Source organism: Salvelinus namaycush, chromosome 2 (genome assembly GCF_016432855.1).
Source record: "Salvelinus namaycush isolate Seneca chromosome 2, SaNama_1.0, whole genome shotgun sequence".
NCBI lineage: Eukaryota > Metazoa > Chordata > Actinopteri > Salmoniformes > Salmonidae > Salvelinus > Salvelinus namaycush.
In genome coordinates this window covers 61,217,336-61,229,911 of record NC_052308.1, presented here as the reverse complement: position 1 = coordinate 61,229,911, position 12,576 = coordinate 61,217,336, and the positions used below count along the sequence as shown (strand labels likewise).

Here is a 12,576-nt window from a genome sequence, read left to right as displayed (position 1 = left end):
GTAGACAATGTTGGGGTCAATTCTGTTTCAGCTAGTGACTAAATCAAGAACAGTAAGTAAGCTGTCACCACAAATGACCTTTTATTTATGTTTGTGTCAATACCGACCACGATACAGACAGAAAAGAGGACACAAAATAGAGCATCTGATCAGTGAAACTTTCTTCATTACAAATTACAATAAAAAAAAAAATTCCTGTTAGAAATATAGAATACAGTTTTTTTCACCATTACATCACCAATAAATTAACGTATGTTCATAGTCATATTTACTCCGGATATAGATATGACATGATTTTGTTTCTGTATTTGTATCATTGTATATACAGGCTTTAGGATATTGTCTAAGGTCAACTACCTTAATGTATATGTTTGTGCATGACTTAGTGCTAGCTTATAGTATGGGTTTATTTCACGGGTTTTCTCGATGACTTTCTAAAATGTCTATCAGTGGTTCCCAAACTGTGGGGCGGGGGACACAGAGTTTTTTTTTTTTTTGAGGAACTGTCAGGCTTACAACTTACTCTTGAAAGTTGTAATAGTAGAATGCACAAGGCACAATTTTGGGTAGTGTATCATCCGTTTTCCTCTTGTCATTAATTGCATACCTTCGATAACTTGTCAGAAATGTCCAGATCAACTAGCCCATGTCAGCTAACGGGATGTTCCCCAATGATGGAAGGGGGGCCCGAGTGAAATAGTTTTGGAACCACTGGTCTACATTATCACTAAGTGACTAATGCAGTACGGTGGCTGATGGACAAAATACGGATGCTGTCGAGAAGTGTCAAAGTTTACAAAGTGCATTGCGGTGCTGTACAGTGCAGTGTGGACTGGTTCAGAGTTGTGGTCAATTCCATTTTTTTTGCATTTCAATTAGGAAAATCGGAATTGGAATTTTTGCTTCCTGATTTGAATGAATTGAAATGGAATTGACCCCGACCCTGGACTTATGTCTCAGTATGGATGAAGCTCTCCCGTCACCGGTGCCAACCGTTGTTCGTCCGTCCCCTTTTGGACAGTGAAACTGCTGTTGTGGCTGCCCCAGTCATAGCAGTCTGTAACTAGGCTATAGAAACAAAAGATAAACAAATACTTTAGTTTAAAAATAAAAACCAACCATGCAACAATTTCCTTGATTTTACTGAGTTACAGTTCATATGAGGAAATTAGTCAATTTAAATAAATTCATTAGGCCTTAATCTAAGGATATCATATGACTGGGAATACAGATATGCACTGTTGGTCACTGATACCTTAAAAAAGAAATGGGCCTCATAATGGATCTCAGTTTTCTTGTGCATTCAAATTGCCATCTATAAAATGCAATTGTGTTCGTTATCCGTAGCTTATGCCTGCCCATACCATAACCCCACCGCCATCATGGGGCACTGTTTACAACGTTGACATCAGAAAACCGCTCACCCACACAACGCCATACACGTGGTCTGCGGTTGTGAGGCCTGTTGGACATACTGCCAAATTTTCTAAAACGACTTTGGGGGCGGCTTATGGTAGAGAAATTAACATTCAATTCTCTGGCAACAGCTCTGGTGGATGTTCCTGCAGTCAGCATGCCAATTGCACGCTCCCTCAACTTGAGACATCTGTGGCGTTGTGTGAGTAAACGGCACATTTTAGAGTGGCATTTTATTGTCCCCAGCAAAAGGTGCACCTGTGTAATGATCATGCTGTTTAGTCAGATTCTTGATATGCCACACCTGTCAGGTGGATGGATTATCTTTGCAATGGAGAAATGCTCACTAACAGGGATGTAAACAAATTTGTGCACAACATTTGAAATACATATGGAACATTTCTGGAATCTTTTATTTCAGCTCATGAAACATGGGACCAACACTTTACCTGTTGTGTTTATATTTTTGTTCAGTGTAGTTATTTCAGTATATCTTTTAAATCTAAAACCATACTGAAAAGTAACCTCTCCCTGTCTTAACTGTACTGTACCTTGTGGAGTTGTTCTGAGGAGGGATGCTCCACGCCAGGTCATCGTCGCTATCGTACCGACGGGGGTTGTCAAAGAAGTAACCTCTGGACGAGAGCACGTGGTTCGGGATCCCTGATCCACTCTGCAAAGACAGAGCATACCGAATAAGCTAAAGAAATCGGTAACACTTTATTTAAGAGTCCAGTTTAAGCTAGTACTTACCTCAGAATTCAACACAATTAGTAACTACCTGGCATCAAATGGTATTGGCTTACATAGTGACACGAGCGCCAGTGAAACCCATGTGTAGAAGGTCCCTGGTTTGGGGCGGCAGTTAGTGGTTAGAGCATTGGGCCAGTAACCCAAAGGTTGCTGGATCGAATCCCTGAGCTGACAAGGTAAAAAATCTGTCGTTCTGCCCCTGAACAAGGCAGTTAACCCGCTGTTCCCCGGTAGGCCGTCATTGTAAATAAGAATTTGTTCTTAACTGACTTGCCTAGCTAAATAAAGGTTCAAATAAAAAGTGCGTAGCAATTATTAGGTATTTACTGTTTAAACAACTAGCTGGTTAAATTAAAGAGTTTTACAAATCAATCAAACATTTCCAAGCTTCTCTTTCCTTGTCATCTGAACACACACTCACCCTGTCCTGTGGCAGCCTGCGGACCCTGAAGAAGAAGACCACCAGGGAGGTTGGCAGCAGTTCCCAGACAAAAAGGATCACCCCGAACACGATGTAGCCAGCGTCCCCCAGAGTGGACCTCAAGTCAGCCTGCACAGAGAGAGAGAGAGTGCATTTGTGTTTATCCCTCCAGAGGGTCTTCATTTGTGGCTCGTTGGTGTTAGGCTGTGTTTTCGAGTGTGTTTGTCTGGCGAAATGTATTTGACTTGTCCCACATATACTGTGTTTGTGTCTGTCTGCCTGTCTCGGTGTGTCTGTCACATTATTTTTTTTCTCTCTGTCGCTCTCTTCCTCATTCTGTGTCTGGGATAGCGTGTCATCCTTACCTGGTCGGACACGTTGTACCAGTCGTAGTCGAAAGAGTTGATGGTCTCGATGTTGGTCAGAGCAAGCACCACCAGGTTGTAGCAGGCCCGTGATGCGTACAGCAGAACCACCAGGACGCCAATCAAAGTCACCTGACACACCGACGTTCCCTGCAACCAATGTTGAGGGAGGTCATGAACTACCAATCAGCATTAGTATTTCCGAGGGGTCACAATTTAGTGCTACCGGGTTCACAAAATTTCCCAGACATTCAATTAAATTTAACTGCTTTTTAAGTTGACCTTAAATCTTATATGTTGTGTCCTACTTTCAGAAAACCATGGAGCAGACCTAGACAATCTTAAGTATGTAGCTGTATGTATCAAGTGTCTCAGAGAAGGAGTGCTGATTTAGGATCGCATGGACAGGCAAGACCTGATCCTGGATCAGCAATCCTACTCTGAGATGCTTGATACAGCCCTGTATCTACAAGTTCTGAAGGTCCTACCTTGGACTCGAGGTATATGCTGGCCAGGGACATCTTAGCCACTTTGTAAAGGCAGATGGACAGCGAGACGGCGCAGAGCACGAAGAGCGTATCGTTGATGGTGACTCTGACCAGGACAATGGTCTTGACCTCGGTGGCGGTCATCTTAACCAGCAGGGCACAGGCCAGGTTGACCACCAGGAAGAGAAGACTGACCGCCAAGAAGACCAGGTAGAGAGGGAGCCTGCAGAAGGAAAAATATGTAAGGGGGAGGGGGGTCTAAAACACTAATACATACCACATGAAATGAATAAAATGTCTGGGCCCTAGTTACAGCCTTTGAGCTATGTGAGGGTCCTGTATATGGAGAGGAAGAGAGGGGGAAACTCAGCCTACTTACTTGTATTTAAGGAGCTCTGGGGTATACTTGGACTTTGCCTTGAAGTAAACCTGTTTTGAGTGACATCAGAAAGCAAGTTATATTTTCCCAATGTTCTTTAAGAATTTGCTCCCAAGAAAACAAACAATCAACAATGTGGCCCCTCAGCTGAAGAACCAGTTAATGAATTGATTCTGTCTCCAGAGTAGATATATTTGAAGGGATCCCGAAGAAATCCAAACAAATTGGACCCCTTTTTCACTATGTAGACTGAGCTCTTATCAGTTACTGTAAATAGCACCAAAACAAACCCATGATGTGATGTCAACAGCAGACAAGCGAGGCCCTACTGTATTATATTTAATAGTCATGTGTGAAGGGAAACAAATGCTGCGAATAGATGTAGCATTGTGTCTCTAACTGGCTATACAGAACAGTGGGCATGAGAATGTCTAGCAAGTGTGTGATTGCTGGTGTCTGCAGACCAGGGCTGTGTAAGTCTCTATTGTGGGCCACCCCTCTGAGCCGGGTTCCTCTTTAGGTTTCCTTCCTCCTAGAGAATTTTTCCTGCCCTGTGCTTTCGCTTCTGCTTTGCTTGCTCTTTGGGGTTTAAGCCGGGTAAATGTAAAGCACTTTGTGATAACTGCTGATGCGAAGAATCTATATCAAATAATTTATAAAACACTAGATCCTCTATTTAAGTCTTATTACAATTTAATTTTGTGCTTCTGATAATGATTCATCATCTACACTGAACAAAAATATAAATGCAACATGTAAAGTGTTGGTCCCATGTTTCATCAGCTGAAATAAAATATCCCAGAAATGTTTAGCACATAATGCATATTTCTCTTAGATTTTGTGCACAAATTTGTTTACTTTCATGTGAGTGAGAATTTATCCTTTGCCATGATAATCCATCCACCTGACAAGTGTGGCATATCAAGAAGCTGATTAAACCGCATCATCATTACACAGGTGGACAATAAAAAATAAAAAAGGTAACTCTAAAATGTGCAGTTTTGTCAAACACCACAATGCCATAGATGTCTCAAGTTGAGAGGGAGTGTGCAATTGACATGCTGACTGCAGTAATGTCCACCAGAGCTGTTGCCAGAGAATTCAATAGTTTCTCTACCATAAGCCGCCTCCAATGTCGTTTTCGAGAATTTGCCCGTACGTCCAACCAGCCTCCGCAGACCACGTGTAACCATGCCAGCCCAGGACCTCCACATCCGGCTTCTTCAGATGCGGGATGGTCTCAAAAGAGCCACCCGGACAGCTGATGAAACTGTGGGTTTGCATAACCGAAGAATTTCTGCACGAACTATCTCAGGGAAGCTGATCTGCGTGCTTGTCGTCAACACCGGGGTCTTGACCTGACTGCAGTTCGATGTCGTAATCGACTCCAGTGGGCAAATGCTCACCTTCGATGGCCACTGGCACACTGGGTAAGTGTGCTCTTCACGGATGAATCCCGGGTTTCAACTGTACCGGGCAGATGGCGTCTTGTGGGCGAGCGGTTTGCTGATGTCAACGTTGTGAACAGAGTGCCCCATGGTGGCAGTGGGGTTATTGTATGGGCAGGCAAAAGCTAATAACAACGAACACAATTGCATTTTATCGATGGCAATTTGAATGCACAGAGATAACATGACGAGATCCTGAGGCCCATTGTTGTACCATTCATCTGCCGCCATCACCTCCTGTTTCCGCATGATAATGCTTGGACGGCCCCATGTCGCAAGGATCTGTACACAAATCCTGGAAGCTGAAAATCTCTCAGTTCTTCCATAGCCTGCATACTCACCAGACATGTCACCCATTGAGTATGTCTAGGATGCTCTGGATCGACGTGTACAACAGCGTTTCCAGTTCCCACCAATATCCAGCATCTTCGCACAGCCATTGAAGAGGAGTGGGACATAATCCACAGGCCACAATCAACAGCCTGATCAACTCTGTGCAAAGGTGTTTCCCACTGCATGAGGCAAATGGTGGTTACACCAGATACTGACTGGTTCTCTCATCCACGCCCCTACCTTTTTTTTCAAAGGAATTTGTGACCAACAGATGGATATATATACTCCCAGTCATGTGAAATCCATAGATTAGGGCCTAATGAATTTATTTGATTGAATGATTTCCTTATATGAAGTGTAACTCAGTACATGTTGCGTTTATATTTTTGTTCCCTGTATCTAAAAGCAGCATGACTTCTTGTCTGACCCGTATTGCCCACACCTCACCACAACGCCCGCTATGATATATTGTAAATAACTAGCTGTATGAATATATAATTGCCAAATGCGGTGTGCACATTGCACAATGAGGTGGCTGTGCTAAGCTACTAAATTAGGAAAACGTTTCTAATCTTCCTTTGCGGGTGCCTCATACCTTAACACTCCTGTCTTTGTTGAACCGCCCCCTCCTTCCCACTGCCTTCACGACCCTTCCACCACTTACCTCTTCTAGGGGAGCTTTCCCCATTGGATTGTATATCCCAGCTACTGGGGATGCCACCATTTCAACAATATCGGAAATAACAGTCCACAGCTATTCTGTATACACAACACTCACACATCAATGTATAATCATAGTAATACTCTGAACTACTACCTAGACACTGAGGCTGAAAACAAGGACAGATTGGTATATACAACATATAGCATCCAACCGTAATCCACAATTTGGACCCCAATGGACCCTCAAAATGGCCCCAATATGGCTCTTGTGGCCTCCTGAGACCCCCCATTCCCTCAATGTGGCCCCTGGGAGCGCATCCTCACCTGGGCGCAGTAGAGGTTCATGAGGCTCAGCGTGAAGAACTGCAGGCAGACGGGGAAGCAGTAGAGCAGCCAGAAGGCGAAGGGCCCCAGCGTGTTGGCCGTGACGCAGTCGCGGAAGTAGAAGGAGAAGAGGAGGGCGCGCAGCGCGGCCCACAGTAGACACAGGAAGAGGAAGGCCGTCTGGTAGCTGAAGCGCTTGTGTCGGTATCGGAGCACCAGCCACAGCTGGGCATAGATGAAGGCAAAGAGGAGAGAGTAGAAGACGGTGTAGGCCACAGTAAGGCCAAGCTTGACGTAGGGCGGGATGGCCGGGGCCATGGTGTGCGGGGGAGGCAGGGAGCCGTTACCGGCTGCTGCCGTCGTGAATGCCGGCTCAGGTGCCGCTGACATCCCCCCGACGGTGCTTTTCTCCACCACCTGGGATGATGACTCCAGGGACATGTCCATCGCTTCTCCATTCATCCTCTGTTCCTCAACGAGGGAGAGAAAGAAGGGAATTCTCTCTCAGGCAATGTGTGGCTGGTAGAGACGATATCTCCTCTCCATGGAGCCTTTGCTTCAGACTCACAGCTCTGCTGTCTGACTCAGCGAGAGGGAGGGAGACAAAGGAGGGAGGAGAGGGGGAAAAGAGACACTCCCCTCTTTTTGCCGGTGCTCCTCGGAGAGTGGTTGGAGGCAATGTCACATGACCGTGGCTCGGAGCGTTTCATTGGCCGGGGGCTCGGCAGGAGGCTGTGATGCATTTGAAGAGGATGGAGGGAGGGTACAGATGGATCGAGAAAAAGAGAGCGAGAGAGAGAGGGAGGGAGGAAGCGAGAGGTGCACTGACTGTACCTTAGACCACGTGCTGGAGGGACCTGTCATCTGCTCCCGCCCCCCTCTTCTGTCATAGACAGCATCATCATGCAGCCGGTGCCAACTGTTTTTCGCCCCTCCCCCATTTGTTTCTCCTCATTTCTTATTTCCTCCATCCATACAGAAGGTTGTGTAATGGATGCATCACAGTGGTTTGTGCTTTAAATATGTCAGTTAACCACTTGGCTGAGTAAGAATTTTGTCCACAAATCTACCCACAATTCTATTATGCGCTGGGTGTACAAAACATGACAGACTGACCAGGTGAATCCAGGTGAAAGCTATGATCCCTTATTGATATCACCTGTTAAATCCACTTCAATCAGTATAGATGAAGGGGAGGAGACAGGTTAAAGAAGGATTTTTAAGCCTTGAGACAATTGAGACATGGATTGTATGTGCGCCATTCAGAGGGTGAATGAGTAAGACAACATTTTAAGTGCCTTTGAACGGGGTATGGTAGTAGATGCCAGGTGCACTGGTTTAAGTGTGTCAAGAACTGAAACGCTGCTGGGTTTTTTCCCACAACAATTTCCCTTGTGTATCAAAAACGGTGCTTCACCCAAAGGACATCCAGCCAACTTGACACAACTCTGGGAAGCATTGGAGTCAACATGGGCCAGCATCCCTGTGGAATGCTTTTGACACCTTGTAGAGTCCATGCCTCTACGAATTGAGGCTGTTCTGAGGGCAAAACGGGGTGTAACTCAATATTTTGTACACTCAGTATATATCCTGCCTAGTGGCACTATTGAGCGTTGGCCGCATGATGATTATATTTTTGACTATTCAGCTTCAGATAAGAAATGACTGAGGATGTGTTTTTGGTATAACATATTATAAACCTACTATGCTACAGTATTTTTTGGTTCTCTCTGTCTCTGGATTCACAGACACCCATATGTCACCTATGTATATTCTGACATGTCCTATTGATTCACGAGACACCCTCTACAACCACTGTGATTATTATTTGACCCTGCTTGTCATCTATGAACGTTTGAACATCTTGAAGAACGATTTGGCCTTAATGGCCATCTACTGTTATAATCTCCACCCGGCACAGCCAGAAGAGGACTAGCCACCCCTCAGAGCCTGGTTTCTCTCTACGGTTCTTCCTGCATTGTTTGCTGTTTGAGGCTGGGTTTCTGCATAAGCACTTTGTGTCATCTGCTGATGTAAAAAGGGCTTTATAAATACGTTTGCTTGATTGATTATTTCTCTTTTTATTATGCGCTATAATTTGCCATTTACTTTGAAACATATTACCGTTGTGATTTTCTTTATATTGTTGTGTCTCAATGAGCCACTAGGCCACAGGTGTCAAACTCATTCCACGGGGGGCCGAGTGTCTGCGGGTTTTCGCTCCTCCCTTGTACTTGATTGATGAATTAACATCACTAATTAGTTAGGAACTCCCCACACCTGGTTGTCTAGGGCTTTATTGAAAGGAAAAACCAAAAACCTGCAGACACTAGGCCCTCTGTGGAATGAGTTTGACACCCCTGCACTAGGCTATAAATAGGATTTAAGTGCAATATTCAGGTCACTGAGGAAGACATCAGCTTGAAACGTTAGTCACCTGTCCACATCCTGTACAATGGATTAAAGTGAGCAATAAGAAATCAATCTCTGCCTTTTTTACCTCGAATTAGTCCTTTTGGATGATTGTCTTGGTAAGCCATTCTCGTGATTTTTGTCATTGTTGTTGAGCACCCTTCCTTTCCTTTGTTTGCTGAAGCGCGAAGGCCCACCTGAACTCTATGCTACAGTATAATGTATGCTATTATATTCTGTTATGCAAAATACGAATTAATCATTGTGGTCCCTGCCGAAACATTGATTCAGCTTTATTCTTACTTTACTAAACCAGCACCTTTGTGAGAATGGACAATCGTCTATTTGTAATAATAATAATAATAATTGATGAGTATGACTATTAGGCGTAGGCAACAGAACTTGATGAGGGTTATTTTAAGCGATGTAAGCGCCCTCAGAATCATGGTGCTGAAAGGACAGCACCGTAACCAAGTGCTCACATATCGCTCTGAATTCCACTGTGCAAGAGGGGGTCGGTGGAGTTATATGAACTTCAAGGCAGACACACAGTGAATTTGATCCTAGAACTCGTTGGTGGGATGATAAGGTTCATGTGGTGGATCAGTTCGTCTGCATACGCAATAGAGGTGGTGCGTTTCTGTAAGCTAAGCACTCAGACAGTAGGGCGAGTTCAAGTGTGTCGTACATGGGCCCCAAGCCCATAATGAATTGTTTTGAGGACAGCCGTTTCTAGCACCTCGTAGAGTTTTCTGTGGATAGTCTTGTTACATCGGATTTGGTCCGACCGATCGACTGGCCTCTGCACACAAGCCTACAGTATTCATAATTTGCGCCACCGCCAGAGAGAGAGAGAAGACAGGGAAGAAACCACCATTTACCTACCTACAGTGCATTCAGACCCTTTCCCTTTTTCCATATTTTGTTATGTTCCTCTTATTCTAAAATGTATTAAATACATCAATATCCCATAATGACAAAGCGAAAACAGGTTTTTAGACATTTTGCAAATTAATAAAAAAAACTCAAACAGAAATACCTTATTTACATAAGTATTCACACCCTTTTGCTATGAGACTCAAATTTGAGCTCAGGTGCATCCTGTTTACATTGATCATCCTTAAGATATTTCTACAACTTGATTAGAGTCCACCTGTGGTAAATTCAATTGATAGAAAATGATTTGGAAAGCCACACCTGTCTATATAAGGTCCCACTGCTGATCCCACGGTGCATGTCAGAGCAAAAACCAAGCCATGAGGTCGAAGGAATTGTCCGTAGAGCTCTGAGACAGGATTGTGTCAAGGCACAGATCTGGGGAAGGGTACCAAAACATTTCTGCAGCATTGAAAGTCCCCAAGAACACAGTGGCCTCCATCATGCTTAAATGGAAGAAGTTTGTAACCACCAAGACTCTTCCTAGAGCTGGCTGCCTGGCCAAAATGAGCAATCGGGGGAGAAGGGCCTTGGTCAGACCAAGAACCCGGTGGTCACTCTGACAGAGCTCCAGAGTTCCTCTGTGGAGATGGGAGACCCTTCCTGCAGCACTCCAATCATGCCTTTATGGTAGATTGGCCAGACGGAATCCACTCCTCAGTAAAAGGCACATGAGAGCCCGCTTGGAGTTTGCCAAAAGGCATCTAAAGGACTCTCAGACCATGAGAAACAAGATTCTCTGGTTTGATAAAAACAAGATTGAACTCTTTGGCCTGAATGCCAAGTGTCACATCTGGAGGAAACCTGGCACCATCCCTACGGTGAAGCATGGTGGTGGCAGCATCATGCTGTGAGGATGTTATTCAGTGGCAGGGACTGGGAGACTAATCAGGATCGAGGGAAAGATGAACGGAGCAAAGTACAAAGAGATACTTGATGAAAACTTACTCCAGAGTGCTCAGGACCAAAGACTGGGGCAAAGGTTCACCTTCCAATAGAACAACAACCCTAAGCACACAGCACGACTCGGTCAAATAATTTTTTTTTTTTTTTTTTGGGGTGGATCAGCTTAATATTGCGGAAAGAATGTTGCTTCCAATGTAATTGTCTGCATCATTTCCAATCCCCCATATTTTTTTGGGTAAATATATATATCCATACACGCATGCATACATATATACATATATACATACACATACCTATATAGACATACATACTTTTTTAAAGAATATACCTTTATTATTATTCCCCGCAACCCTACCACCGCTCCCCCAATTGGAGTAAACTAATAAACACTTCTGCTTTTACCTTCAATTTATACATCTTATACCTATTTTACAGACACAGACTACTTTATAATAGTTCTCTCTTGTTTGTTCTTAGTCCTTCCTCTATTTCTGTTGTCCATCCAATTTTATTTCCACTTGTAACTGTGCTATTTCACAAAAGCTCCGCACCTATACAAATTTCACAGATCCCGTATGCCCTACATTGTTTATCTTGTTATTAGTCCCACCCTTCAGTTCCACTCAACCCTTCCCATCTATCTTCCAACATCATCCATTTCGGATTTTTATTTGCCATATATTTTTCAACTGTGCTGTGATGCTTCACAAAAGATTTGAACCTTCCTATTCTCATAGCTTCTACAGATTGTAAATTAAAAATAAACATTTTTGCTAAAATAATTATTATATTATTGATTGATTGACTATGGCTTTTCAAATCCCCCAGTATTGCTATCTGTAGCGTTAGTTCTAGGCAAATGTTGCAATTCTTCAGCCATTCCTGGACATGTGACCAAAAACGAGCTACATATGGACAATACCAAAATAAATGATCTAATGACTCTGCCTCCTCACAACAGAATCTGCAGAGCTGGGAAGATTGTATACCCCATATATATAACATTCTATTAGTTGCAAGAATTTTGTACAGTAATTTAAATTGAAAAATTCGAAGTTTTGAATCCGGCGTTGTTTTGCGTATCAATTCATAAACCATGTGCCATGGAATGGGTACATCGAAAATCTCTTCCCAACTATTTTGCAATTTATATGGCACAGCTGTCAGTTTTTTGGTCCTTAAATGAAATTGGTATATGTTTTTATTTATCACACTTTTCTTTAACCATTTATGTTCTTTAATACAGGGCCGACATACAAGTTCCTTACTTTTTTCCCCTTCTACTTGCCTCTTCCATTTTTGTGGTAATGCTGCAATTAATTGGTTGTAATTTTGGGTAGAGCAGACATTTCCATATGTCTGTGTTAGCTGCATGTGTGACATAACTCCACCAGTCCTATTTATGATATCATTCACAAAAATTATACCTTTTTTAAACATTTCTTCGATAAATACAGTTTTTTTATCAATTACTATATTTGAATTTAACCACAATATTTGTTGTACTATTTGTTCCGTCCTTTCAGGTGGATTAAACTGAAATTGCAACCAACTTTCTAAGGCTTGTTTAAAAAATAAGGATATTTTGGAGATTATTTCCTTTTCAAACAACCGAAAGTGAGCAGGTGTAATCTGAATAAAGGGAAAAAGGCCCTTCTTGAACATAGGATGAGACATTCGTACCAATTTACTAGAGAACCAGTTTGGATTTAAGTATAACTTTTGTATGACT

At 43.2% G+C, this 12,576-nt stretch overlaps 1 protein-coding gene across 1 annotated transcript; it reads right to left on the bottom strand.

Annotated features, from left to right (window-relative positions):
• Positions 1-57: 57 nt before the first annotated feature.
• LOC120065351 (G protein-coupled receptor 137Ba-like) lies at positions 58-7,148 on the bottom strand. Its single transcript, XM_039016279.1, has 7 exons — positions 6,591-7,148; positions 3,823-3,872; positions 3,444-3,666; positions 2,956-3,105; positions 2,591-2,719; positions 1,968-2,089; positions 58-1,068 (listed from the first exon to the last, which is right to left on the bottom strand). Exons 1-7 carry the CDS (start codon positions 7,050-7,052, stop codon positions 957-959), a joined length of 1,248 nt encoding a protein of 415 aa, XP_038872207.1. The 5' UTR covers positions 7,053-7,148; the 3' UTR covers positions 58-956.
• Positions 7,149-12,576: the final 5,428 nt, after the last annotated feature.

Excerpts from the sequence above, each read along its gene's own strand:
- LOC120065351 (XM_039016279.1), bottom strand. The coding sequence starts at position 7,052 with ATGAATGGAGAAGCGATGGACATGTCCCTGGAGTCATCATCCCAGGTG. Across the intron at positions 3,873-6,590 it reads TGAACCTCTACTGCGCCCAG|GTTTACTTCAAGGCAAAGTC; the intron begins GTGAGGATGCGC and ends CACTCAAAACAG. Across the intron at positions 3,106-3,443 it reads GCATATACCTCGAGTCCAAG|GGAACGTCGGTGTGTCAGGT; the intron begins GTAGGACCTTCA and ends CATTGGTTGCAG.